The sequence below is a fragment of the Lagopus muta genome, chromosome 26 (genome assembly GCF_023343835.1).
Source record: "Lagopus muta isolate bLagMut1 chromosome 26, bLagMut1 primary, whole genome shotgun sequence".
Classification (NCBI taxonomy): Eukaryota; Metazoa; Chordata; class Aves; order Galliformes; family Phasianidae; genus Lagopus; species Lagopus muta.
In genome coordinates, this window is record NC_064458.1 from 1,464,411 (window position 1) to 1,491,620 (window position 27,210).

The 27,210-nt window shown below is 55.3% G+C and overlaps 1 protein-coding gene across 7 annotated transcripts in view; it reads left to right on the top strand.

Moving 5' to 3' along the window:
- The window catches only part of GATAD2A (GATA zinc finger domain containing 2A), a 67,302-nt gene that overhangs the window by 25,245 nt on the left and 14,847 nt on the right, over positions 1–27,210 (top strand). For 3 of the 7 annotated variants that reach the window (XM_048927249.1, XM_048927246.1, XM_048927247.1), the window contains exons 2-3: positions 16,572–16,647; positions 22,687–22,958. In XM_048927249.1, the coding sequence (XP_048783206.1) occupies positions 22,696–22,958 (263 nt within the window). In that variant the 5' untranslated portion in view covers positions 16,572–16,647; positions 22,687–22,695. Of the gene's footprint in view, positions 1–6,584; positions 6,831–7,397; positions 7,520–16,571; positions 16,648–21,949; positions 22,082–22,686; positions 22,959–27,210 lie in introns of those variants that run through there. The other 4 variants (XM_048927244.1, XM_048927251.1, XM_048927248.1 and 1 more) reach the window with 3 other exon arrangements.

Sequence of the window (27,210 nt, forward strand, 5' to 3'; positions counted from 1 at the left end):
CTGAGAACGAGGAGAGCGGCGATGCGATGCGATGCGGGCTCTTGGCAGCGCGTTGCCGATGAAGGGCTGTAAGGCAAAGGAACGCTCTGCTTTCTGCTTCACCTGAATAGGACACTGAAATGTAACGGCTGAACGAGTCGGGAACCCGGCATTGCTGACGTTTGTTTGAATGAGTTCAGCACGGAGCACGAGAAAACCGTGTGAAGGACTGCAGCTCTCTTCCAGAGTGCAGCAAGCAGAAAGTTTGCCGAGAGAAGATGAATTTCTCACAGCAATCTGCCTTTAGATTGAGCTTGCAGGCTGAGCTCTCCTCATCTCACTCTGATCACTTTTTTCTGAAGGCTTTTCTGGGAGTTTATTGAGTTCAGGCAGTGGCTGAAGCTCACAGGGAGCAGCCCGGCGATGTGAGCAGGCAGACAGAACGGCCCCGAGGTGCTGCCCTGTGCCTCCATCCCATCTCAGTGCTGTGAGCGATCCCGGAGCGCTGCGCGGGAGGCAGATTGTCTGCAAGCAGCGAGTTGGGGACCAGGAAAAGACAAAAAGCAGCTTGTGTGCTTTATTTTTCCTTCTTTGAAACAAGCGTTCTAACTTTTGAGAGCTCCTCGAAGATTGTGAAGTAGCTTTCATCCCAAGTTAATTGCCCAGTTCCCATCGTGACAGACTGAGTGCTTCAAGTGCATGAGAGGCAGAACCACGGTGTCAACCTTAGCGCAGCAAGAAGGAGAAAAAGCCCTGGCTGGGTTTAGCTGTGAATGGATGGCTCTCATCTCGATGGAGTTCAGCTGTTTGGGCCAAAGAGAGTTTGATGCTTTTGGCTCTGATACCTTCGGTGTGAAGCTGGGGAGTCCGCTGAGCCCGCAGAACCCGGCAGTGCATTGCTGCCATTTCCCAAAGCGGGGAGGAGGAGTAAAAGCAGTAGTGGAGATTTGCTCTGTTTATGGAGGAGGGTGTTTCCTAGTGGTATCCTGATGCTGTGGAAGAAGGACTTGAAGCTTTCCTACTGCTCAGGCCAGCATGGAGCAGCAAATTAGAACTGCCCAGCTCTCAGATCCTGCGGGCTGCTCACGCCTCTTGGTGTGCAGGGTTCTGCAGTATCTGCCATGGTGTGAAATACCCCCAGTGCTCCTGCTTGGAAGAACACCTCTTTGAGAAGCGCTTCCCCCCAGCCTGCAGCTCGTGCCCTCCCTCCATGCAGGGCATTGGGGTTCCATCATCTTGCTGGGCTGATGTAGTGTCCGCTTTCACAATTTTGGCCTGCAGCCGAAAATACCAATGAGAGCTGCAGCCAAGGAGCAACGAGGGGACACTAAAGGGTGCCCCTGTGCTGATCGGTTCCCTTTTCTGCAGTGTGGATGGTTTTGGAAGCCTTACTAATGCTGCTTTTTGCCCTGGTTTGAACGCCACAGGCAGCGGGTGTTGCGTGCACACTGCAGGGCCAACTGCCATAGAGAGTCACAGGGTAACAGGTGCTCTGTTTTACGGAACCAAATCACACCAACCAAATCCATCTCAATCACAGGAGAACAAACTTCGGGTCTTTTTTGGTCAGGAGAGTTCAAATTCAGCTTTGGGGGGGACAGGAACGGCCGCAGCATGGCTGGACCCATGGATGCACCATTGCCGTGTGCGAGTTGCCCTGTCCTTACTGCAGCTCCATTGTACAACGTTCACACTTCGATTCTGTTGCCTCATCAGTCCTCGCTGCAGGTAATTAAGGCGTTAGTGACCAGGTGAGGCACCAGCATACCTGCAGTGTTTGCCTTTGGGTTGCCTGGCATTGCAAACCGGTAGCTTGATGCTCACGGAGCGACCTGAGGTGGCTCATAGGAGGCGACCGATGGTGGAGGGGGGGGCGGTGTTGGTGATGGTGCCGAGGGACCCAGGGGCCACATCTTGGTGTTGCCCATGTGTAACAGCCCCGGGCAGCGGCCTGGCTTCCTATGTGCAGACCGGTTCAGCTACCCTTCAACAATTGATTTATATAACTGAAATAGCTGGGGAAGTGAGAAATTTCCTTCCTCTTAGGACACAATGCCAAGGATGTCAAATCTCTTGGGAGCCCGATGATAAGAATTGGGCTGTCCTTCTTTGCACTTATTGACCAAACGTGAGGTTATGCAGTGGAGCTCAGGGTGCTGTGGGCACTGAGTGCATCTCTTCGTGCAGCAGGCTGATGTGCAGCTGATGGGCTTTGCTGGTGGCCCCGCTGTCTTTGCTCTGTAGGAGCGCTTGGCTTTGCTGTCCAGGACAAATTTCAGCCTGGAAGATGTTTTACCAACATCTGTCGACACGATCCAGTGTTCTCTTCTTCCCTAACTGATTCTCGTGTGCTTCTAGCTGAGGGCTTGGTGTGCTCTCAGCAAGCGGCGGCTGCTTTATGAATACCTTTCCCTTGAAATCTGCCTGGATAAATCAGACCAGTAATGACCGAACTCATCAATCCTAAATTTAGAATGAATCTAATTGATGCGCCTTGCTTTTCAGCAGGAAAGCAGGTTACGGGTGTGAGCTGCTACAGCTCTGTGGGGGAAGAGAGTGCCCTCCTGGAGCCGGGGGACCAGGCTGGTGTTCTCTGCGTGCTGATAATAAACATTACCAGAAGGAACAACGTTGATAAACGCTTACAGTAAACATGGCGTAAGGCTCAGATAATCCTCCTGAAGACGCAGAGGCCTGCAGCATGCGGCGTGCGGCACTGAGTGTCCACTCAGCCTCATTTTGAGCAGCAGAACCTTCCTGTGCCTTCTGACACCTCTGGCTTTCCATCAGCGTGATGGAGTTGTGTGGAGGGGCTGTGCTGGAACCTCACCTATACAAACAGCCCAGGCCCTGCCAGCAAAGAGTGCGAGTGCTCAGCGTGCCGATGGCTCAGCCCTGGCTGGGCAGTGTGTTCCAACCCAATTAGTGGGATGGATTAATCACATTCACCCCCTGGAATCGCCACATCCCACCATTTCCAGGATGCTTTGCTGGATAAACACAAATCCCGCTTAAAAATACTTCTCAACTATTCCAGTTTCACGTTGAAGCCTCGCAGATGGAGAGCTCAGCCAAGCAGCTCAATGTGGCTGCCAGGATCGAATCGGGAGCATCTTTGGTGCAGTTCCTGCAGTCAGCAACGCAGCCCTGTGCAGGCACAGCCCCAGGAGAGGCCAAGTTGTAATCGTGGCATCTGCAGCCCTGTGCAGCTGTCGCTCTGCTCCTTATCTCCTGCAGCAGTTAACCATTTCGGCCACCAGCACGGTCCCCTCGAGGATGAAAGGCGAAAGGAGAGCTGCAAACAGCGCTCGGAGAGACTGGGTCTCTTCCAGAACCGGTGAAAGCCATTCGTTATTGAGGCCACACTTAGATTTCCCCCCGTTAAATCTAATTTGGAGGGTGGTAAAGACCAAACTGCGCTCCCCATGGGGCGGCCTGGGGATGAAACGTTCCTGTGAGCACAGAGGGCTTGGTAGCATCAGCAGGAAGAGCAGCTGGGGGTCCTTCTCGCTTTAGCTGTGTTTTGGGTCCTGCTTCACACAGCACTGGAGCCCGTGGGAAGCCAAGAGGTGCGGGAACACTGCCGAGTTTTCTGCAACTCGTTAATTCATCTGTTAATCGGGGTCAAGTTCTGATGAGCCACGTGACGGCGGTCAGTAAACACGCGAGAGGTGCCTGTTTACAGCCGGCCCTCCGCGATGGCCCTGCAGGGCTGAGTCACTGCGTGCCGACCAGCACCGTGTCTGGGCTGCGCTGCCTGGCAGCCCCGTGTGCTCAGCCCGGCCTTTAAACGAGAGCCGGGCCGGGCAGACTTTGTTCTCTTCCCATTTCTGAGCAAAAATCGATAGTCCGTGAAGCTTGTTGAATTGGAGCAGAGCTGCTCGTCGATCCCCTCCCACCCAGGAGGTGCTGTTAGGGCTCCTGCCATCGCTCCATCTCCAGCCCCGCGCTCTTTGCATATCCGCTGCTTTCCCGTTCCCTGAACGACTCCCTGATCTTTACTTTTTCTCTCAGTTGCAGAAAAGATGAGTTTTCCTGTCTTTATGGATCCGTTCCCCTCACTGCCCGTATCGGAGCTGTGTGTGTTGGGTGCTGCAGGGCTGATGTGCTCCATCACATTACACACCTGTGTGCCACCTCGCCGTATCCCTGAGCCGCTGCCCCAAGCAGCCGTGCAGGAACAGAGTTGCAGCAGAAAAGAAGTCAAAGGAGTTTTCTTGGTCCAGAGTCTATGGAATTCCTTTCATTCTTAGCATAAGCCATCTTAAAATTGTGTTCCTGCGATTTCTAGCACTGCTTACAGTTTGATCCTTCTTTTCTCCTTTAACTCTTTAAGGACACGGTGAGTTGCTTACAAACTCCTAACCAGAAACAGCTCTGCGAGCTCCTGCTGTGACGGGATATGGAGCAGAGCTCAGTGCAGGCTGCAGCTGCGGGATCCTGCGGCCATCAGACGGCTGCGCAGTGCTGGCAGGGCTGTGCACAGCAGAGCTGAGCCCCAAAACCCGCTCAGCCTGTTCTGCACTCCACGCTCCCATGTTGCCATGCACCCTGCATGGCTGCCTGTAAGGAGATGGGCGACTCTTCCCAACCTTTTGTGAGTTTTACTTCTTGTTCTTCATCAGCCCCACGTCCTGGTTGCGTCAACTCAAATCTACACGCAGGTGTGTAACGGTGATGGAGGCCTGCAGTGCATCAGCCGTGCAGCACCCGACACAGTGCTTCAGCAGCACCCCGACACGGGCAGTGAGGGAACGGCCCCATAAAGGCAGGAAAAGTTTCATCTCCTCTTCCATTCCTGTGAGTTTTGCCTGGAATTGATGCCTTCCTTTTGGACTCATCCCAGTATCAAATTCTGCCCTCGTAGTAAAATCAGCTCCTTGGTGCTGCAAAGATGTGTGGAAGCGCCGCTGTTGGCTTACATAAATGGCTTCTCTAACTCCGAACCATTGGATTTTCATTTGAATGGAGTATTTGATTCAGATTAAAATCCAGTGATGTTCATAATCCAACAGCGCCTATTTTAATAGAAGTGCTGCGTGGTGATGCACAGCACCCATAGCACCCAGCCGGAGATTTCAGAGCCCCAAAAGGGGGAATCCCCAGCCTGGAGCAGTGCTGGCACTGAGCTGAGCAGCACTGGGGCTGCTCCCAGCAGGGAGGGCTGTGGCTGAATTGCAGTGCAGTGCCAGGCTGGGCTGCTCCATCTCACGTGGAGCTCAGTGCTGTTTGTGTGCTGTTCAGATGTCGGTTGGACCCACAGAAGGCCAACTTTGTTGTTTTTTTCTGAGCATGAAGGATGTATTTGTGGCACATCCAGGCTGACTCTTTCAGAGCCTGATAGATTCACTAATTACCTTGTTTAGGTAATTGCTTGAGATTTCCTAGAACCTGCAGCCTCGGATGCATTACTCCAGCCATAAAGCTGTGCTGTGGTTACTTTTAGAGGTGGCCTTGGGGTTTCTCTGCTGATAGACCCACTGGATTCTCATTGCAACAACACCAGCTCGCGCCTTCGTTAAGTAATTAGCACGCTGCTGCACCTGGCTGGTGTCTCTTTAATGAAGAGGCCTTCCTGGTGCTGCACCTGCACCCTCCCAGAGGGAGGGCAGTCGTTTGTATGGGAAAGAGGCATTGGGTGCATTGGGGACCGGTGCCGGCCCTGAGATGAGGCAGCACTGCTGGTCTGAGCTCTGCTGTGCTTGAATACGGGATGTTAATGAGAGATAGGGCAGGGACCTCATCTCTTGTTGGGACTTCCAGGCTGTTCTTTGGCCTCAGAATTAAGTCATCCAAATTCTGCTTGTTCTGCCCCTTAGTTGCTTTCCATAAGCATCAGGCCTGAAAAGGTGCTGACAGGGAGCACAGGCATGGGCACAGGGGTTTTTGGAGTGACCCCCCAGCACCCAGCCCCCTTCCCAGCCCTCCCTACCCGCACCCTTCAGCTAGATGTAAGGAAAGGTGCCAGAAATATGCACCGGAGCCCGAAGCCTCGTCCTTGTAGAGAGGAGGGAGCGCCCACAGCGCTGCTCAACTTAGCCCGAGCTGCTGGAGCCGGGGAACGGGATACGTTCGCGTTGGGAGGCGCAGACCGGGCCGGGCCGAAGCGCGAGCTGAACGCAGCCCCGACACCCGGCCAGCGGTGCCGGAGCTCCGTGAGCCCGACCGCGGAAAGTCCGTAGGAGGACTGAGAGTCTCCTATCGGGAGGCGGACGGACGGGCGCCGCTCTCCGAGTCTCAGCCCCGAGCCCCGGCTCGCCCCGCGCCGTCCTCCCGCTCCGGTGCCCCAGCGGAGCGGCGGGAGCCGCCCCGAGGTTCTCGACCGCGAGCACGCGGCAGCTCCGAGCCCCGCCGCCTGCCGTCCCCGCGCGGTGCCGCCGAGCGCCGCTCGCAGCCCTTCCCCGCGGTCCGGGACCCCCCCCGGCGGCTCCGAACAATGCCGCGGGGCCGCCGCCAGCAGCCCCCGCCGCTCCACGTGGCCCCGGGCGGCCGCAGCGCGGCGCCCCCAGCCCGCGCCGCAGCCAATCGCCGCCCGCCTGCCATGTGCCGCGACCCCTCCGGCCAATGGCGCCCCGGGTCACAGACCTGCTCCACCATTGCCCGGAAGCGGCGCGGGGCCGCGCTGCCGCCGCTCCTCCCGGCCCCGCCGCGCTCCGGGCCCCGCCGCGCGCATGCTCCGCCGAGTGACGCCGCGACTCCATGTGTGAGAAGCGCATTATTTGGCACGGGGGAGCCGCGGCCGACAGCCCGCACCGGGGAGAGCCCGCGGCGACGCGGGGGAAGAGGAGGAAAGGGCGGCGCGGAGCGGAGCGGGGGAGCGGCGGCGGGGAGCGGCGGGACGCGGCGCGGCTGTAAGTGCCCGAGCGAAAAGTTCTCGTCGGGCGCATTGTCTGCGGGAGGAGCGGCGGGGGCGGGCCGGGCCGGGGGCGGCGCGGGGTCCCGCGGCGCTCGGCCCGAGCGCGGGGCTCCGCCGCCCCGGGGTTCGGCTTTGTTCGGCGCTCGGAGGGCGGCCGGCGGCGCGGCGGCTTCGTAAAGTTGGTGCGGGCTTTTCGCCGTGCCCGCTTCCTCCTCTTCGGGGCCGGCGGCGCCCCGGCCCCGCGCGGGGCCCTCGCCGGGGTGGGGGTGGTGCGAGCGGCCGCCCCGGGCAGCCCCCGCCGTGGCACCGGGGCCGGCGGGCGGCCAGGAGGGCCGTGTCACAATAAGAGTCCCCGTCCTCCCCCCGCTCAAGGTGCGCCGGGGCCGCGCCGCCCGGAGGGGCGTTCCGCTGCCGCCTGCCGGGAACGTCGGGGCTCCGCGGGGGATCGGCCGGGAGCCGCTCCGGCGCCGGGCGCTGCGGGGACGGCGGGGCGGCCCGGGGCGGTGGCGCAGCCCGGTGCGAGCTGCGCTGCGTGACTGCGAGCGGGAGAGCCCCGGCCCTGCTCCAGTGGGCACAGCCTGGAGCTGCGCAGCGTCGCGCGGCGTTCCCGGTCTCACGGCCCCGAAGTTGGGATGCGCGTTCCTGCTGCCCCGCGGCATCTGCTTGCGGCTTTATTTCGGATGTGTGAGCGTTGGGTTTTGCTTTCGCTTGTCCCTTTTCTGCCCGCCCCGTGTTGCCGAAGGCTGCCCGGGCTGCAGCGCTCCGTTCCCCCGCGGTGCTCCCAGGGTGGGTCCCCAAGGAACGACCCGCGGGCACGGCCTCAGCCCCGGCTCCTCCCGTGGGTGCCCGACTTCCTCGCTCCCTCCTCCGGCTGCAGCGGCAGCAGAGCTGCTCGCAGGGAGTGTTACACAGGAAGTGAAAACTGGAGAGGGCCCTTCGGGAATCGGCGACTGCTGGCAGACCTGGAGCAGGCAGGAGCTGGGAGCGCTTCCCAAACTGCTGAGCAGCTCTCAAGCCCCAGGAGAGCAGCGGAGGGAAATGGGAGCAGGGCGGGTGCGTGGTTAGCAGAGACCGTGAGGTGGGAGAGGAGCAGGGGGCAGAGATGGTGAAAGTAAGGAGTAAGGGGGGTGCATGGCGTGTTGTGTGGGGTCTGGCCTTTGGGAAGGAGCCGCAGAACCCGGGCAGGGACCTGAGGGTGACATGGCAGCGGCACGTCGTGAGCCCCCAGTGGTGACACAGAGCCCCGTGCTGAAGGGCTGTGACCCCACAGAGCGCTGCCTCCCAGACGGCGCTGCTCGTAGGGCACTGCTCTGCTTCTTTCTCCCCCTGCACTGATGGGACTGGTGTGTGCTGTGCGTGCAGCAGTCGGGTTGCAGCGCCTTGCCCTGCTGCAGGTGATGCTCTTCTAACTTCTGTTTGGAAAAAGCCCAAATCTATCGCCGGTTAGCTGTGATCGAGTTTGTGTTGTTGTGAGAAGGGCTGGATCCCGTGCCTGAAGGAGGGACAACAGGCTGGATCCTGCTGGGAAGAAGCACTGTGTGTCCACGCTGCAGGATGGAGGCAGCCACAGCTGTTCCCTCTGCTCGGAGGTGGGGGTGTGGAGCTGTGCTACGTGGGGTTACACCGACGGGCGGTGATGCAATGGAGCTGGCAATGCTGCAGTGTCAGTATGCTAATACAGGAACTTAATATAGCTGCGCTGTGACTTTTTGTAGTAATTACAGGCTGGTAGGCATACAGGGAGCTGTTCAGAATTGTTGGTGTAAACTCAGGTGGTGCTCATGTGCTGTGCGATGGTTACGAGGCTCGGTTGGGGCCGCGGTTCCATCTGCATTGCTTGGGGGGAGGATGGAGCAGAGTGCTTGGTAAAACCAAAGGCAGCCAACGTCTGGCGTCCCTCAGCTGGCTGGGAGCACGTAGAAAATGAAGCCTAAAAGTCCTTCAGGTGATGCAGGGCTGCCTCAGCTGGACCTGCTGAGCTGCGGCCGCGGTGCCAGGAGCAGAGTGCTGCTGTGTGTGTCCAGATCCCGATCCTGGGGCATCAGAGCCTCCTTTTGGTGCCTATTGCACACATGGGAGCTGTGCTCTCTCCCCCATGCTGAAGGTGCCTTTAACGGCTGCTTCTCTTGGCTGTGCTTCCCGTGGCTCAGCCCTGCGTGAGGGGAGGGATTGGACCCGTGCTCACATGTGGCCATGGACGTTTCCCTGCTGGTGGGAGGTGCTGCCCGAGCTGTGCTCAGCAGAGGAGGGTTGGACAGAAAGCGTGCAGTGTGTGCGTTCCCCTGTTGGACTGACACACGTGTGCAGAGCTCCCTTACGACAGCAAAGACAAAACGGTGCTGCAGAGGTTTTTGCTTCTCAGAACAGCCAGTGCCACACAGAGCTCCTCAATGGGCGCTGGACTTCCAGTGATGTGGAATTGTGTTGGGATGGGAGTGGGAAGGAATGCAGGATTCAGGAGCTGGACGATGCCAGGAGGCTCATGAGAAGCATCTTCTTCTTACAAGAGGTCGTTAATTCTTGTGATATTTTCTCCCCACTCAGCCAGGATGCCCCACGTGCTTCGGTGCTTCTGCCTGTGTTCAGGTGGGGAAACCACCAGCAAGCTGCCCAAAGCCAGAGCCGTGGGGTAGCACCCAAGCAAAGGTTAAGGCTCACTAATGCACAGTTTCCTATGCTGGCTTTCTGCTGTTCAGCACTTTTCCTTCCCCCTCTCCAGACCATGGGGTTGCTGGCGGTGCTGCGCTCTGTGCCACCCAGTGCTGTGCTGTCGGCTCCTGGCATCGGCCTCCCAATGCTGGCACGTGTCTGTGTGCCCCGTTCAGCATCACCTGGGGGCTGTGGCTGGGACAGGGCAGGAAGGAATCCTCCCAGACGGCTTTCCTATGTCTTAATTACAGGCTGTGTTTTCGTTCTGCTGGGGCTTCTGAGCCCACAACCTGCTGTGCTGCTCGTGGTTCCTCCTCCAGAGCAGGCAGGGTTGGAGAGCAGAATTGTGGCTCTTCTCTTGATGGACACGATCTTTAAATGATTAAGAGGATTTTGAGGGAGAAAATACGTGTAGTTTGGCCACCTGGGACAAAATGGATGGGGTGAAAACAAGGCTTAGCAAGTTTCGTGCATCCCTAGGTTCCGCGTGTTGATTCTTAAGCAAAGATGTTGGCACATGCTGCTGTTTTGTCGTGCTGAAATAAGCTAGGAAACAGCTTCAGCCAGGTGCAGCTGTAGCAGTTCTGTTCCTTCTGAACTCAGCAGCCTCCCTGGGGTTGCATCTTGAGACGGGCACGGCTGTGGGTGATGCTCTCCTCTTCACCTGTGCTTCTCTGGAGGAGAGGGAGATCAGTGCTTTAGGTTGGGGTGTTCAGCATCCCTGTGCTCTGTCTGTCCCATCCGAGTGGGTACAGCATGGGCTGTGAGGAAGATCTGCCAAATGTAACAACCGTTTCCTTCAGTCTTATTTTAATCTTCACCTTTAGCTTTTACCTCTCAAGCAACGCAGCTCCATCTCATCGTAGTGTGAAGTGAGAATTGCTGGTAGGGTTAAGGTTAAGGTTAGGGCAGAACGAAGAGCCTGTGGGTGCGCTCTGTGTTCTGCACGGGGCAGTTTGTTGGCTTGGGAAGTGCAAACATCTGTGTGATGTAGGAGAATAAGACTTAACAGCGTGTGACACGTGCTGAAGGCCATTAGATAGGGTCTGACGTGGAGCTCAGGGTTCCCTTGGCCATGAGCAGCGCTGTGCTCAGCCATCTGCCATCTTCCTTCCCAGCCGGCTCTGTGCCTTTGCAGGTGATGTGCTGAAGCCAGGTGTATTTCGGAGCTCCCCAGGCTTTCTGTGCATCCTCTATGAGGGCTGGGCTGGGAGGCCTCCAGGTGCCTCGTCGAGCACATTGTTGTGACCAAGCATCATCTTTTTGGATGGCTCTGCTCTGGGGGTGTGGGGCAGAAGGCGTTGTGTGGTTCTGGCATGGGAGCACACAGCCCTGAAGGGCAGAGGTGATCACAGCACACGCTGGGCTGCTCCGTTTGCCTTCCTGCCACTGGTGCTCCATCCCACCCTGCTGGGGATGTCTGCTGGCTCAGCGTGCTGCATGGAGCTGTGCTGCGTGTGGAAGAGGAGTCATCTCCAGCCTCTTGGCATTCATTGGGTGACTAATGACTTGAATCCAGTTTCCCTGCCTGTTTGCAGCACCCAAATGCTGTGAAATGAAGGGGATTGGTGTGCATGGAGGTCACCCTCTGGTTCTGGCGTCCTTTGCTGCTCCTGGGCTCACGGGGACCGGAGCGAAGTGAAGTCAGCACACTCCATTGCTGGCTGCAGAACCTGCTGCAGCTCCTTGGAGCAGCTCTGAGCTGCCCAGCACACGGCTGGAATGGAGTGTGTGAGCCCCAGGTGGGTCCCTGGTAAACGGGGAGAGCAGCAGAGCCACAGCCAGTGCTGTTGCACGCATCCCAAGATCATCAGCAGTGATTTCTTGCTCAGTTTGGTTTATGCTACAAACTTGGAAGAATTTGCAGATGTTGTAATCGGGCAGTAAATGAGATCTGTAGGTTTCATAGTGGTATTTACCTATTGCTGCAGGAGGATTTCCTTGCTGCAGCCCATCAGCCCTGCCCGGCCATTCATTTGCTGACGCAGCCACGTGGTTGTGAGCTTTGAAACGCTCACAAGAATTAGAGGAAGTAAACCGAAGGCATTCATGTTTAATGGGATCTCAGAACATCCCTGCAGCAGCACTGGGTGCCCTGGTTCTGCGTGTCCCTGTGCCACTGTGCTGAGCCACAGTTCAGGTCCATTCACAGCACAGATCTGCTGTTCTCTGGTTTGTTGTACAGCACTAGACTACTTTAAAGAGCTCTCCCAGCTCTGTTTGCTGCTAGGTTTTATATTCAAGGCCGACCAGATGCAGCCCAGAAAGCCATGCTTTGGGTTGGCAGCCCGTCATAAGCAGTGGAGAACTTCTGTGTTTTGAGTGCTTGAGAGCAGAACTTGTTGCTTTCATTGATGTCTGTGGGAGGTGCTGGGTTGTGCCGAGCAGTTCTGAGGGCAGCAGCTGTCATCTCTGGGCCGTGTGTGTGCTGGGGAGGAGCACACATCACTCCTCGATGGATGCATGAAGTGTTTGGTGGCTCCAAAATTCCCCTAAATCCTGCAGCAGGTTAAACTTGCATCTTTAGGCTGCCATCCTGAGCTCTGTGACAGCGCGGGGAGCTCAGGGAGCGCCCTTCTGGATTGCAGCTGCATCCATTTGTGTTCAGTGTATTTGAAATGATTCTGCTGCTGCTTCCTTCAGCGAGGCTGTGCAGAGAGGGATGGATTCATTTCAGTTTGTCGGACCAAAACCGGTTTAAACACAGAGACAATGGCTTAATAATGGCCAGAACTTAAGTGGTAGAAGTGGTTTATGGAACAAAGGCAGCTGGAGGGCTGCTTGGTCACTGGTGCCTGAGAACTGTGATGATGGTGGAGGTTGTAGAAGTAGCTGAAGATGACTCCTTTTTAATACTGCACGCTGTTTATCCCTTAGGAGACTGACACACACAGGAGCATTCCCTTTGCAAACCTCTGGTTGCTCTCTACCCTCCTGTTTTTGTGCAGGTCGCACTGGGGGCTGGAATCACAGCATCTCACTCTGATCTCCCGCATCTCCCGTTTGCTTTGTGCGCCTGTTGCTTCGCAGCACCCAGATGCTTTGCTGCTCAGCGCAGCCCCTGGGTCCCATGGGCGCAGTGACAGCTCTGCTTCCTGTGGCTGTGGGCTCGGGGTCTGAGCGTGACCCCCACAGCCCCGTGGTGGGATGTCAGCCCGCAGGTGGGTGCTGCTGTGCACGGAGCTCCTGCTGTAATGACCGGGGTGGCTGTGCTGCTTCCCCTGTCAATAGGTGTGGCTGCTGGGCTCCTGCCAAGCTGCCATTTCGTTCCCTTATTTGGATTGCTGAGCGGTGTCGTGCTCCACGCACACCCTCGACTTGGCTTTTAAATAATACAGGCAGGGAAGCGAAGATTGCTGCGACAAAATTATTAGCTTATGGGTTATTAATGCATTCCTACCGCTGAGATGAAGAGTGTGTCGTTAGCGGGGGGCGATACCTTGAGCTCCAACAGGGGGAAAAAAAACACCAAAAAGAATCCTGCTGCAACACCTCCAGGAGTGATGCTGAATGGAGCCAGGTGGGCACAAATGGAATTATCTCAGAGAAGAGGAACGCTGGAAGGCTGTGCTGTGAAGCAGAGGATGGTGGCTGTGCTTTGGCCGATGCCCGGCGCTGTGCTGCCTCCTCCATCCTCGGAGCTGCTGGGCACTGAGTGAGCGAGGTGATGCCTTCACAGCCCCTTTCCCCTCTTTGATATCTGCCAAACCATTCCACGCAGTGCATAAAGAAGAGATGCCCCCTCCTCTGCCAGCAGCATGGCACACGTCACAACTGGAAGGCAGAGGGGATCGGATCAGACAGGGCTGGTTGGGGAGGGAGGGCAAAGTGTGGCACAGTGATGACCACTGAGGTGTAGCAGCCTGGCAAAGGGAAGTCAAAACACGTCTGAAAACACCAACTTTGGGTTGCAAGAATCGGATGATAGCAGTGATATCAAAAGGCTCAGCTTGGCAAGCTTGGTACCTTGATATCAGAAGGCTGCGTGCCCTGGAGGAAGGATGCACTGCTTGTGGATCCCTGCCTGCGCTGCTGTGGGACTCGGTGGCTCTTGGCATCTGTAAGGGAATGCTGGAAAATGAGTGTCCTCTGGAGGATGGATGTGCTGGAGCAGCTGCTGCCCATGGGTAACGTTCCCTCTGTGCCCAGCTCCCAGCCCCACGTTCCTGCCCAGCACAGGCGTTGATCCAGAGGGGTAATTAGGAGCACTGTTGATGGCTGCGTCTTCATCTCTGCTCAGGAACTTGGAAGTGAGTGAGAGAGGCTCTCAGTTTGTAACAGATTTGATCGGCAGTAAGCCTGGTACACAATTAACAGGTGGCACTGGTGTTAATGAGCACCTGAAAGGCTCTTTGCCTTCCTGTGGGGCGGCACTGAGTGGAGGGGCTGAGCTGCACCTTCCTGATCCGTGGGCATGCAGGAATCGGGCAGCAATTCCCAGCTATTTGGTGGGGTACCAACATGGGCTGGGAGCGGGAGGGTTGGCACCTCCACTGCAAGGCAGAGACCGTTCTTACGCAAGCTGAAGTTCTGGTGCTAAAGAAACTTTCTCGCTGCTTTTGTGTGGCTTTGAGTTCTCTTCCTGGAGCAACGATTGAAGACTTCACTCTTGTGTTCAGAAGCACTGGTGGAAGCACACCTGGGCACGAGGCAGAAGCCAACCCCTGGTGTGTCAATATTTAGATTGCAATGTGACTCCTTTTGGTGCTGACAGCTTCGCTCAGCCTTCCAAAAAGCACAGGGTTTTCTTATCACTTGTTTGAGGAGCCACGCATGGAGCAGAGTGCTCTGCGTCCCCGTGTCACAGCTTCCATGCCTTCATCTGAAAGAATCTGGAGCCTGTTCTCAAAACATCGTATCTTAAAACCTTGCTTGGCGTGGGGATTCGTGCCCAAGGAGGCTGTGATCCCCATCCCTGCAGGCATTCAAGGCCAGGCTGGATGTGGCTCTGTGCAGCCTGGGCTGCTGGTTGGCGACCTGCACACAGCAGAGGGTTGGAACCAGATGAGCATCGTGCTCCATTGCAACCCAGGCCATTCTGTGATTCTCTTTAATTTTACCAACCTGTTGCTTTTCCAGGCACTGTTGGTGGGATTCAGCGATGTCACTGAAATCGCAGTGCCCTTGTTCTGATCTATGACTTTCCTCATTGATTTGTAGAGGAAAACCCTTCGCCAGGTGCCAGTGCTGGCTCCCAGCAACCTGAGCTCTGTCAGGGGAAGGATGCTGTCCCACAGCCTGGGGACCACAGGCTGGGTTTCCCAGCAGGTTGGTGCTGGTGGCACTGGGACACGTGGCTGCACGGCTCCGGCCGCTGCCTTCTGCTGGGACTTGTCAAAGCCAGAGCTGCTCCGGCCGAGTTTCACTTCCCAGTGTTAACTGCTGAAGTGCCCGTTTCCCATGAGAATCCCCACGGTGGTGCTTTGCCAACAGCTCCAAACCATCTCAACCCTTTTCCCTGAGTGCTGTGGGGATGCTGGGCTGGAGCTGTGAGCTCTGAGCTCCGTCACTGCAGGGCAGAGCTGCGGCGTCCCCCGGCAGGGAAGCAGTTAAACAGCTCCTCGTGTCCTCGTAAGATGAAAACTATTTTAGTCCCATGACAGGAGCACGACGGGAGTTTAATGCTACGGTTTGTTAAAAATGGAGGCAGGCAGGAGCCCCAGCAGCCCAGCTCAGACTTCCCGTGTCCAGAGCACAATGGAAGGAGCCGTTCCTCCTTGCTCCTCCAAAATCTTTTCTTTTTTCTGCCCCCTTCCTTTTTCCCAGCAGTGTCCCATCTTGCAGCAGTGCTGCAGCTACTAATTAACACAGGAGCTTGTCACTTGTAACAGCTTTTTGGAGGCTCTGGTGCATCCCAGCCAGGTGTGGATGCACCACGGCGTGGCTGCTGCTCACAGCACCGCTGGATCCTCACGAAGGCCCCAAAGTAGCTGTAGCGATGGTTTTCAATGGGCTACTAATTAGAAAAGCATTGGACTAATAGGATGAGCTATAATTAGCAAGACCTGCCCTCTAGATAGCTAATCAAGACCCAGAACGCAGTTGCATATCCATTCATTAAGTTCCTCTGTCTGCAATTTTGGAGCAATTTGTTCAATCCATTGGAACCTCTTTGGATGCTCTGAGCTGCACAGCAGGCAGTGGCACGGGGCAGCATCCCCCAGCACCCCCAGTCTGGAGGACAGGAGGTGATGAGCTGCTGTCCTGCCTGCAAACTACAGAAACCTGCTCCAAAAAAACCTTTTGGAGGAGGGGAATGACTCGGAGCTCTCAATGGCTTTGCAGAAAGGAGAGGCTGAGCTTCCAAGAAGGTGCTTGGCAGCTGCTGAGCATCCATTGCTGTGCCCCAGCACAGGGCTCACTGCCGGGTCGGTGCTGTGGTCCTGGTGGTCGCTCTGGACCAGCAGCAGTGCCATGCAGGCTCGTTGCCCATCAGGTGTGTGGCCACGTGGGTTGGTTTGGTGGGGGTTTCTCACTGGCTGGTGTGCCCAGGCTGCCTCTTTCTTCCATCAGTGCTTTCATAGAGTGGGAAGAGGAAAGTGGGGACGTTGTGCTGGGTTGTGAAAGGGTTTTTGTGGAGCGTGAGCAAAGTGTGGGTCAGCAGAACCTGCTGTGGAGCAAAAAGCAGGCGAACACATGAGCTTTGTCCATCAGAATGGATGTTACACACTCACTTGAAGCGATTTCCCCCTGCTTTCTCTGTATGATGTGGGCTTCATGGAAGCTCCTGCAGGGCCGTAGGCTTGTTCTCAGGTGCCCTCAGGGGCAGTGTGGGGCTGCACGGTGCTGGGCTCCCATCAGGGATTTAGCCAGCATCCATCTGGCCACGAGGACACACTTGGGTGTCCTTCCCATGCAAACGCCAAATCACTGATTGCTCAGCAGGGCTGCTGTGTGAGTTTGTGTGTTGAGCCGAAAGCATTCGAACCCTGACTTCAATTCCTTCCCAGCTCAAACCAGAGGATGCAATCTCTGCCCTTCCCAGGGTTTTAGGGTCGCTGTCTCAGCGAATGCATGCCAGCTGAAGGCAATGGGCTCATCGCTACCTGGACCAAAGCTGTGCTCACCTCCTTGTCTTTTCCTGCAGGACCAGCACTGCGGTCCCTTTCAGCCACTTGGTGCAGACAGGACCCCCCCGTGGGACCCATGAACCTCACTGACAGGTAGGACAGGGGAGGGGATGGCACTGGGGATGGGGCTGCCATTGGCATCGGGTGGTTCTGCTGCCTCAGCTGGCAGTAGCAGAGCTCGGGTGTTGAACTCAGGTTCTGCCTTCACAAAAGTCGCCTTTCACTTAACATTTAACCAGTGCTCCAAAATTGGTACGTCTCCGTAGTTTACTGATGGGCAGACAGAGGAGTTTCGCTTCCTTCTAGCTGGGCATTCACAACAGCTGCAGAGTATTTTCGGTCTTGAACAAGAGGAGAGGCAATAGCAAGCGCACAGCAATTCCTCCCTTGAGACCCGTGTAGATCTCGATCGTTTGTGCAACCCCCAGAAGTGAAGTGGTGAATGGAAATGAGATTTCTGCGGCTGCCCCATGGCTCTGCAGTGGTGTATGTGAAGCTGTTGGAAAGCCCTTAGGAGTGCCTGTCCTGTGCTGGTGGAGCTCACCTCTCAATGGATGATTTAATTAGTAATCTCAGGGTTTGTCCAGTGGCTGTTTTGTGGTGTTTCTTTCCCCTCTGGTGATCCGTGTGAGGCGTTCCTGCTCTTCCCTTCTGATGCTTTTGCTCTAGAGGGGTTGGTGTCACTGCTCATAGACTCACTGACTTGTTGCACTGCGCTTTGTGCCATGGCTGACTTCAGAGCTGAGCCAGGGTTTGTGCAGAACAGAACCACCTTCATGGGAAGGGAAGGGCTGAGTGATGTCACACCAGCGCCCTCAGTGTGACATCAGCTGGCGGCGGAGGAGTGGGAGCAGCAGCGAGAGTCGCTGCATCGCTGCCACGCTTCGACGTGTTGACCACAGTTGTGGAAACTTCTTAATCTGCTCTCTTGATCAGTGAGTAATCAACCTCCGAGCGCCCGCCGCGCAGCTCTGAGGCTGCAGAGATGTGCACACGAGTGCTGTCTCCTGCTTCAGCTGCTGCCTGAACGCTGCCCTTCTGAGCCCCAGTCAGGACTTGTGCTTAGCTGCTGTTCTGCTCTGAGGAATCTTGGTAACTTTTTGTTTTCTTGGTAATACAAAGCCCAGACGCAGTCATTAGCAGACTTCCTGCCCAGTGGTTTCTAGACAAAAATAGATCCATAAAACTTGGGGGAGAATTCAGGTCAAGCAAATCCCTCATGCAGTGGCTGTGGGCAGCACCCTGAGCGCACGCTGTGAACCCCAGCTGCGGCCTTAACACTGGTGTAACTCTAAAGCTATTTATTGAAGAACGGGGTGAGCAAGTGGAGAATAAGAGAACTCCCAGCGTTGCCCAGGTCTTCCTTTTGGTGCTGTCCTTTGCGTCCAGCTCTGCTTGTCCCCTTTGTGGGTGAACTGAGGCTGTATTGGTAGCTAATGCTGGGTGAATGCAGGGTGGATGGGTGGCAGGTCTTACTTTTGAGTGAAAATAAATGAACGGTTTTTAATCATCAGCTTTTATCTGAGAGGGCTGATGGGGCTGGGGAGGTGAGGTCGGGCCGTGTGCTGCTGCCATTGGACGCGGTGATGTGAGTCCCTGCTCTGGGGGAAGAGCAGCAGCATGAGGAAGAGCAGCACAGATGTGGCCATGCCTTTAAAACAAAGCAGCACATACTTTCTAAGATCACTTTGGCAGTGAGAGCTTCTTGGAGGTCCTCACCCAATGCCAGCAGATCAGTTTGACCTCCCAGGCCGTGGCCGTTCCACATCCGTGCAGCTCTGTTTGCTGTCATCTGTGGCACACAGAGCTTTGTCAGGAATTGTGACTGCTGTGCTGCACAGGAGTGCTCAGAATCCCGAGCTCTAATCGTTATTGTGAGCAAACGGAGCTGTGCCATAAGCAGTGATTTCTCTTAAGGTGCATTGACACAAAAGCAGAGCAAAGCAGAGCAGTGCCTTCTGATGCTGTGGGACCTCTGCTCTGCTGCCTGGCCGAGAGCAGAGCTTTGTGCTCGTGGTGCTCGGAGCCTCAGCAGCTGTCTGCTGATGGCACGCACACTCAGGCTGCTGCCCCGCTCCCGTAGTGCTGTGGGCACAGCGTGGTGCTGGTGGGCTGCCAGGGGGACCTGCGGGCGCTGCCACGTGGCTGCTGCTGCTGTCACAGCGCTGCACGGTGCTCGGCTGTCCTGCAGCTCCAGGCTGCAGCTCTGGGTTACTTTCCACCCTGGGCCCGCTGCTGTGCCGCCATCCCCGCGCCCACCGCTGCTCCTTTCACCATGAGCCTCGTGCCTTGGCACAGAGGAAACTTCTGTCAGCTTGCAGCTTCTACCAGCGGTGCTGAGTGAGGCTGCTTATCTTCCCCTGCACGCTCCCGGCGAGGGGAAACGATCCCAAACGATCCCCATTGATGCACGGCGGGGTCGGGGCCGCCACGCCTGGGAGTGTGCCGCCGGCCGGCGTCGGCGTGCAGCTCAGCAGCGTGGCAGCCGGCGAGGAAAGGGTTAAGGGCTGCCATTTTGTTATGTAACACCCTTAATGGACATATCGGTGAATGGCACCAAAATGGCAGGGCTTAACCCTTGGTGGGCTGGCAGCAGGGCACCCGCTGCCCCCCTGCCCCGCTGCTTCGGGGTGCTGCCGTGGGGAGCGCAGCCCCGGGGCGGCACGGGAGCCCAGGTGAGGGCAGGTGTTGGGACTCTCACTTCTATCAGCCTGCTGGGTTTTTGTCCTGCTTTCATTCATTCTTTACAAAAATAATAATAATCCTAATGATCATCCAGACTGGATTCTTGAAATCTGCTTTTTTTTTGAGATGTATACGGCCAGGTCCTGAACTCCTGTGTGTGCACGTGTGGGATTGCAGACCCAGATGCACCTTCACACAGTGCTGCACACAGGGATCATAACTTTTCCGAGGAGCTCTCACTTCTGCCTTCTTTCTCAGTGAGTGTACAGGAAAAAGGCAAACAAAAAAGCCACACAACACCTATGGCACACCAAGGATCAGAGCTCAGCTGCAGCATGGAGCGCGTGCTGAAGCATCCCTGGGCTCTGATCAGCTGCACTTAGAAAATAGCTGGAGCCACCTCTGGCTGCTGCTCACCCAGAGGTATTGGCTTGCGTGTGCCTTCACCTTCCCTTTCCTCTTCTGTAACCTTGCCTCTTTTTTTGTTGTTGTTTTCCCTTTCACTTTTGATGCTGGGCAGGAGGGCTGCTGCTCTTTGGTTTTGGCTGCTGAAATAGTGCTGCAGAGCAGGGTTGCTCAGTGCTGCTCCTTTTGCTGCTGCTGGGGCTCCAGCAAAGCCTCAGGTGTCCTTGCTTCAGCTGTCTGTTTCCCATCACTGTGTTGTAAGAACCAAGTGCCAGTGGTGCCATGCTGGGGCTGCCCGCCTTGGTTTGGGCCATACTGAGCATCACTGGCACAAAGCAATTAATTCCCCACATTTCAAACTGGACCTTCCCTTTTTCCTGTTCTGTAGCTTCTCCAGCAGTTGTGCAGGTGGCAGCCATGGGAGCTGCCATGCATGGTGCCCCCCCGGCCATGAGGCTCAGCACAGGTTTGGGCTTTGGCTGCTGGCACTGTGCTCAGAGGGCAGTGGAGCAGCGTTGGAGGGCTTTGGGGCAAAGCATTGTATGCTAAACTGCCTTTGAATTGTTGGTAGGAGTTAATCTGTTACAGCAATAGCACTTAAAGCTGAGAATTGGCTGCTGAAGTCCTGAGTGCTCCGCTCCGAGCCGCGCTATTTGCTGTAATAAAGAGCGGAACCTCCCATAGAAACTTGAAATTTACTGCGTAATTCTTTCGTACCCTTCCTCCTGGAGAATGGAAGGTGGAGTCAACGCTGCCCCTCGTGTGTTTGTGCCTGTGAAAGCTGGGGGAAGCAAAGTGGGGTTTTGGGGACGGCTTCCAAAGTGATGCGTTGTCCTTCACAGAGCCTGGCTGTTCTGAGCTGCTGATCTGAGCCCACCCAGCAGAATCAGCTGGTGGAGATGCAATCCCAGTGTATCCAGCAAGCTTCTCCCTAACAATCGCTGTCCCATCTTGCTGCCTTCTCATTGCCATTGCAAAAAGAAAAGGCTCCTTGCTGCTGTGTGCTGTCCTGGGGAGCCTGCAGCAGGATGGGCGTGCTGGGAAGGTGCGTGTGTGCACACAGGCTGTGCTGTTGGCTGGGCTCAGCCCAGGGGTGCTGAGGGGGCTCTGGGGCTCTGCCCCGCTGTGCACAGCTGAGCTGCTGTGAACATGGGTGTGTAATGTGGGGTTGTGGTTCATTGCCTGTTTTTCCATCCCCTGTAGAGCTTTGATGGTGTGTTATTGTTAAATATCACTGTGTGTGCAGGATTTAGACCTGTGGCGTGCGGTAGAGGTGGAGTCCTTCAGTACAGCTTGAAATTCATCTCAGTCAAAGATAGGAGTAACGAAGAGAAATTACAGCATCTTATAAACGCTCCTAAAACGTGGAGCCTACTTTCCTGAGGCATGGAGGCACTGAGCAGTGCCAGATCAGCACCGACTGCTGGAGCTGTGCTTCTCCTCCAGGACTGGGGGATGTGCAGGTGCTGGAAGTGAACCCAGATCTGCTTGGTTTTGCTTCTTGTCTTCTCGAGGAGGTTTTGCACCAGCTGAGCAGCCCTGCTGCAGGAACACCTCTGTGACAACAGCAAACCCTTGTGTCCATAAGCTGCCTGGTGGCCTTTGGATGCAGCTCTGGCTTCAGGTACATCTGCACTCAGTGAACGGCAGTGAGATCTGCCATTCCTGCCCGGGTTGTTGGGGTGAGGGGCAGCTTTGCTGTCTGCAGGGCTGCCCATGGCTGGAGCTGGATGTGAGCTGCTGTGCTGCTGCCGGGCCCTGAGTTCAGCCCAGCTCACACACGGACACACAGACACCCTCCTGCCCGGCTCTGAGTCCAGCAGCAATGGGCTGAGCAGAGCCGTGTGTGACTGCAGCTGTCCCTTAAAACAAAACCGAGTTCTTTGTACAGCGGGCAGAGAAACCTGTGGTCACCGTGCGGGGCTCAGAGCCTCCGAACTGCGGTTTCACGGAGCTCTTGGGTGACATTGGTGGATAATGGGGGGCGGGGGGCAGCGAGCAGAGGTTAATTACGTTGCGTAATTATGTTAACCTCGCCGCTAAAAACATTGGAAAGACTTGGTCCAACTATTGTGTGTCGGCCTGGCTCTTGAAATCCAGTTTAAAAGGAGGGGGGGGGGGGGGGAGGGAGGGAGGCACTGCGATGGGAGGGACTCTTAATTAATTAATTAGAAAGGGAAGGGAGGGCTCCCCCCCGCCCTGTGCCAGCCCCGGGGCGGCCGGCGGTGCGGGCGGAGGAAGAGGAGGAGGAGGAGGAGCGGCAGGGATGCTGCGGGCGCTGGGGTTAGCCCTGCTGCGGGTCGCCTGCTGCCGGCTCAGACTGGTTTCTGGAAAGTGCTTTGTCTCGCAGGCTGCATCCTGGGAAGGGTCATGTGGAGCCCAGTGATGTCATGGGATCAAAGCCTGACTCAGCTCCGCGTCCGAGGGGTGTCCGCAGGTACCCGCTGCCACCCCGCGGCCCTGCGCTCTGCCCCCGGCCTGCTCTGCTCCCAGGAGGGGCCGTGGCTGCGCGGCGCCATGCAGGGCTCCCCGTGCGCAGAGCCGTGGTCCCGAAGCCCTCGGCTGGGTTTGGGTCCTGGCACAGACGTGGCGGCTCTCCCAGCCCGATCCTAATCTCCGATTTTGTAATTACGCTTATTTGCATGTCAGGCAAATCCGTGCGTTCTTCTTCCTGCTTCTTGGGAGAGCTCCAAACTTTCTCGACGGTGGGGGTTTGCGCGTTCCCCGCTGCAGCCTCCTGCTGCTGTTCCTGCAGTTCCTGCTTCTGGTTGATACTCGGAGGGGTTTGAGGCCGTTTTCTCCTTTTGCCTTTTCTGTTTGTTTTCGCCTCCCATCAGAATCGCAGGCAGGGTGATGCTGGGTGCTTCGCTCTGAGATGTGTGCTGCAGATAGGGCAGGCGAGCGTACCAGCAAAACTTTTATTGCTCTTTCAGAACTTCTTCTTTCGCAGCGCCGTACTTTGCCCTGTTTTGAAATGAAGGTGTTTGGTCCAACTTACTTTTTGCCAGGCGTTTAACTCGTTTGTGTCTCCTCTCTCCCCAGAGCCTCACAATGACAGAGGAAGCATGCAGGACACGAAGTCAGAAACGAGCCTTAGAACGTGAGGTACCGCATAACGATGTGGACAGCAAGAAACTAAAAATGGAGAAAGGACTGTTAGGAACTGAAATAAGTGCTGAAGGAGACATGAAAATAAAAACGGATCCCGGAGCTGGAAAAGTGCAAGGACTGTTAAAAAGCGGAGAGGTGAAAGCAACCATCAAAGTGGAGGTTCAGACAGGAGACGAGCCCGTGGACATGAGTACTTCCAAAAGGTGAGTGGGGAGGGGACCCTGCATGGGGAAACGTGCTGGGCTGGCACTGGGAAGGAGCCTTAAGGGCAGCAGGAGCCCAAATCTGAAGGGCAGAGTGCAGCTCTGGCTCCTGCTGTGGCATCCAGCCGCTCCTATGCAACGCTGGTGCTGTGTCTTCTGTGAGCTCAGGCAGCTGTGACGAGCAGCTGAGTGAAGAAGCCTTGTCCTGAATAGAAGAACATACAGGCTGTAAGGAGGATGTGCTTTGAGCGACTGATTGAGGTTTAGAGGATCGTATTAATTGAGCTCTGATATTGGAAAAATAATAGGTGGTGATTGCCCAAACAGAGGGGTTTGAATTGCGGCTTGATTCCTCCTGACAGAGCAGTGTGTGTGGATGAGAGTTTCTTCTTATAGTAAAGGGTGGATTTTGCCACTGGAGTTGCTGTGAAATGATGGCACCCTTCTGCAGCAGCTCTGTGAAGCACGGGTTCTTGGTGCTTTCCTGAAAGGCCAGCATCCCTTCCATGCCTGAACACTGACATCTCAGAGCACGAACTCGAAGTTGCTCATTGCTTTGGCACAGGATTTTCCCTTTGACCTGTGCTTGTGCTACACGGGTGAATCAAGTGTTCCTGATGGAGGGGCATCACCTTACAGCCAGGTTCCGAATCTTATGCTGTATCCAACCCAGCTTCTGTCCATAGCAGGATAAAAGCGTGGTCACCACAAAGACCTTGCTTGCTTTTTGCTGCAGTGAGTTGAAGTTTGATGAGCAGGAAGTCAGGAGCCTCGTTTATTCCCAGTCCCATTGGAGCAGTGCTGTGAGGAGCGGGGCTTGCCTGCAAAATGTTGAAAGGTTCTCAGGCTATGAATCTGCATCTGCTTGGATGTGAGGCATTACAGCAGTGCAGATTTGAGATGTGAAACTGAAAACACGAGATTCTTATCAACTGCGAGGGAGTTACTGGGAGGAGGGGTGCTGCTGGGAAGGCCAATGTCTTTGATGTGTAATGGCAACTCACCCGTAAACTTCTCCCAACTTTTAGTGCTTGAGAAGCAACAAAGACCCCAGCAGCTCTATTCAGGAATCACTTCTGTTTTTGTAAAGTAAGACCTCCTCCATCAGCTCGCTTGAGGAAAGGGGAGAGCTGTCAGCTCTTTACAAACCTGCTGCAAAAAGGGCAGTGCATAACTCAGGTTGCTGGAGTTGATGCCTGCGAGGTGCTCCTGCCCTGCTCAGAAGTTACTGGGGCAGCTGGTGGTTCCCATGTCATGCAGCGTGTTGTGCTGATAGGAGCCAATCTCTTCAGGCATCTTTTAGTATAATTGCTGGCTAATTAACACAAGTATGCATACTGTGATTTTATTTTATTTTTTGAAGAATATCTGAGAAGATCACTCATACCTGAAAGCTAACAAGTCAGAGGCGGGCATCCTCGCTCTCTGGTTGCAGTACTTGCCCCCACACGCACGTGCTCTTTGTGAAGCTGTTTGGTAAATGCCTGCCAGTGTTTGTGCTGTGTGAGCTGCACGGGGGGCTGGGAGCTGCGTGCTGAGCTGCCCAGGGAGCAGTGGTTGGGGTGAGGAATGTCTGCCACTTCAGGTGGAGGTGGGACATGGTTTATTGCTGCTGCCCAGGGAGGTGGGGGAGTCTCCTTCTCTGGAGATGTTCAAGACCTGCCTGGATGCCGACCTGAGCAACCTGGTGTAGGGAACTGCTTTGGCAGGGGGTTGGACTCGATGAGCTCTGGAGGTCCCTTCCAACCCCTACAGTTCTGTGATCCCATCTGTGCACAGGGGGAGACGAGGGTTCCCCAGATAAAAAACCACTTGGCATAAGGAGACGCTCTGAAAGCAAGCCTGCAGAGTTAATTATCATAACGTAATTAAGAACTTTGTGATGCTCTGGCTGAGCTCTTTGGGTGCTCTGTGAAAGTTGGGACGTTGGCATGAAGTTCTTAGCAGGAGCACAGCCGTGGCACAGGGCGCAGATGCCTCCTAGGGCTGAAGATGCTTTGATAGAGGAGAAGCAGCATCGGATCCTCGCGTATACAGGAGCACAATCAGTGTTTGTGGGAAGGTGGGTCTTAATTTCATAAGGATGTTTTTAAGCGAGGGATTTACCTCTCCAACACCTTTGATCTTCAGAGGAATTCAGCTTTCACAGGAGCTGTGTTTTCAAAGTAGCTGAGCTGATTTTGTGAGCAGATGAATAAAAGCTGGTGCTGGAAGTGACTGAGCTACTACTGCCTCCTGGGTTGGGTGAATTCATGCGCAGTGATGTATGGGGTTCTGGCTTTTAAACTTCCTTTAATGCTTTTAGAACTGAAAACATAATATTTTCCTTGGAAAAGGTGGCCCGGCAGTAATGGTGGTGGAGCTGACGTCAAGCCGATTCAATGGATGATCCTTCTGAAATCATTTGCTTTTTCTTGTCAAGATCTGAAATGCAGACCTGGCCACAGCTCGGCACTAAACTTAAAAAAAAAAAAATAGATTTTGCTTAATTTTTTATTATTTTTTTTTTTCTTTTGCCCTGAACCTTGAAGTTAACTTTATAAAAATAGTATCTGGTTGGAGCACATGTGCTGATGCCAGAAGAAACAGAAGGAAGCCTGTAGTGGTGGAAGGCTCTGGGAGGTCACGCCAGGCCAAAGCCAAGCCTGCTGCTCTGCGTGGCATCGCTGTGCTGCAGGGCTGGCCCAAGAGGAAGGAGCTGTGCCCCCTTCCTAAGGGCATGGAGTGTTGGCAGTGGGGTGGTTCAGCCTTGTGCTGTGTGCAGGGCTTTGCTGTGATACACTGCTGTGAGGAGCAGAGCATCGCTGGGAGCCTGAGCTCTGCCCTCTTGCCTCTTTCCTGGCCCTTTCCTCCCTTTGTTGTTGTTTCTCCCTTCCCTTCATGCTCACTGCTTTCCCACCACGTTTGCCCTGTGCTGAGCATCAGTTGCTCCCGCTGGGGCTGGCATCTTCCTGGTGCTGTGCTGGGTCAGTTGTGCTTACGGTGCTCTGCACTCAGCCCCCAGCTCTGTGCACTGCTGGCTTTGTAACCAAAGGTGGCATTCCTGACACAAACCAGTAGCACATACAGTGATGGTGCAGCTCACAGCAAGCTGTGCTGGACACCGGGAGCGATGTTGCTGGCTCAGTCCTGTCCTCCTCCACCAACAGCTGTGTTCCTTGTGTTGTCCTCTGCAGCCTCCTGGTTTTCCTTCCAGTTGAAACAGAAGTCTGGCTAAGCCAACCATTCCCATTCGGCACTTTGGGGTTGTATTCCAGCACAGCTGCCTGCACCCTTTTGTTTCCTGATGGCCCACAGAAGTACAAAGTACAGCCCTGAGCTCTGGCCTCTCCAAGTGGCACCCGAGCTGGATTGCCTTAAGGCACAGCTTGTCTGCCTCAATGAGGAGTGAAAAAGAAGGATGGGGGCTCTGTGGCATCCCTGCAGTTGGTGCATTGAAGGCAGCATCTCAGTTCTTTATTCCCTTCACTTTACAGTCTTGCTGGTTATAACACGTGTGCTTGGGGAGGGTTTTGCCTTGCTCTGGAACCACGAATGACCATCTTCTCCATGTGCTGTGTGGTACAGTGAAAAATAACATCTAGTGGGAAGCATCTGGGAGCTGTGTGCGTAGCTGCTGTGCCCTGCCTGCGTGTTCCTGATAGGGTTTGGAGTCTGAGCGTTGGACTTTGAGTTCTGGATTTGGTTTTTCGTTTGTTCCTTTTGGTTTCAGCCTGGCTTTAAAAAAAAAAAAAAAAAAAAAGTTTCTTGAGGGATTTTAATGCTGTGTTTTAAATGCAGAGATGCTTTGATTAAAGTTTAATTTATGTTCAGAGGAAGGGCAGGAAAGGAATGAAGTTTGCTTTGCTTCGGTTGCACACCGCGGTTGCTAGATCCATCACAACCCCTTTGATTCATGTGGATGCATCTCCAAAAAAAAAGAAGAGAGTTCTCTTTTCCCCACTGCATTGCTTGTTCTTGCCTTGTTTGTCTTCCTTCCCTGCCAAATATTTTTGGATGGGAGCATACAAGAGATTGCTGAATGGACTGAGGCAAAACTGTTGCATATTTGCTCATGTAGATGAAGCTTTCGGCTGAGCAATGGCTGCGCTGCCTCCTGCAGTTACCTGCTGCTGGGCACAGTGCTGGGAGAGCGCTTTGCAGGGCTGTGCTGTGCAGCTGGGCTTCCCACCTTCCGGGTCAGTAGTTCTGTAACTTCAATGCCACGCTCAGTGGATTCATCATCGATTTTACTTCATTTATTTTTGGGGGG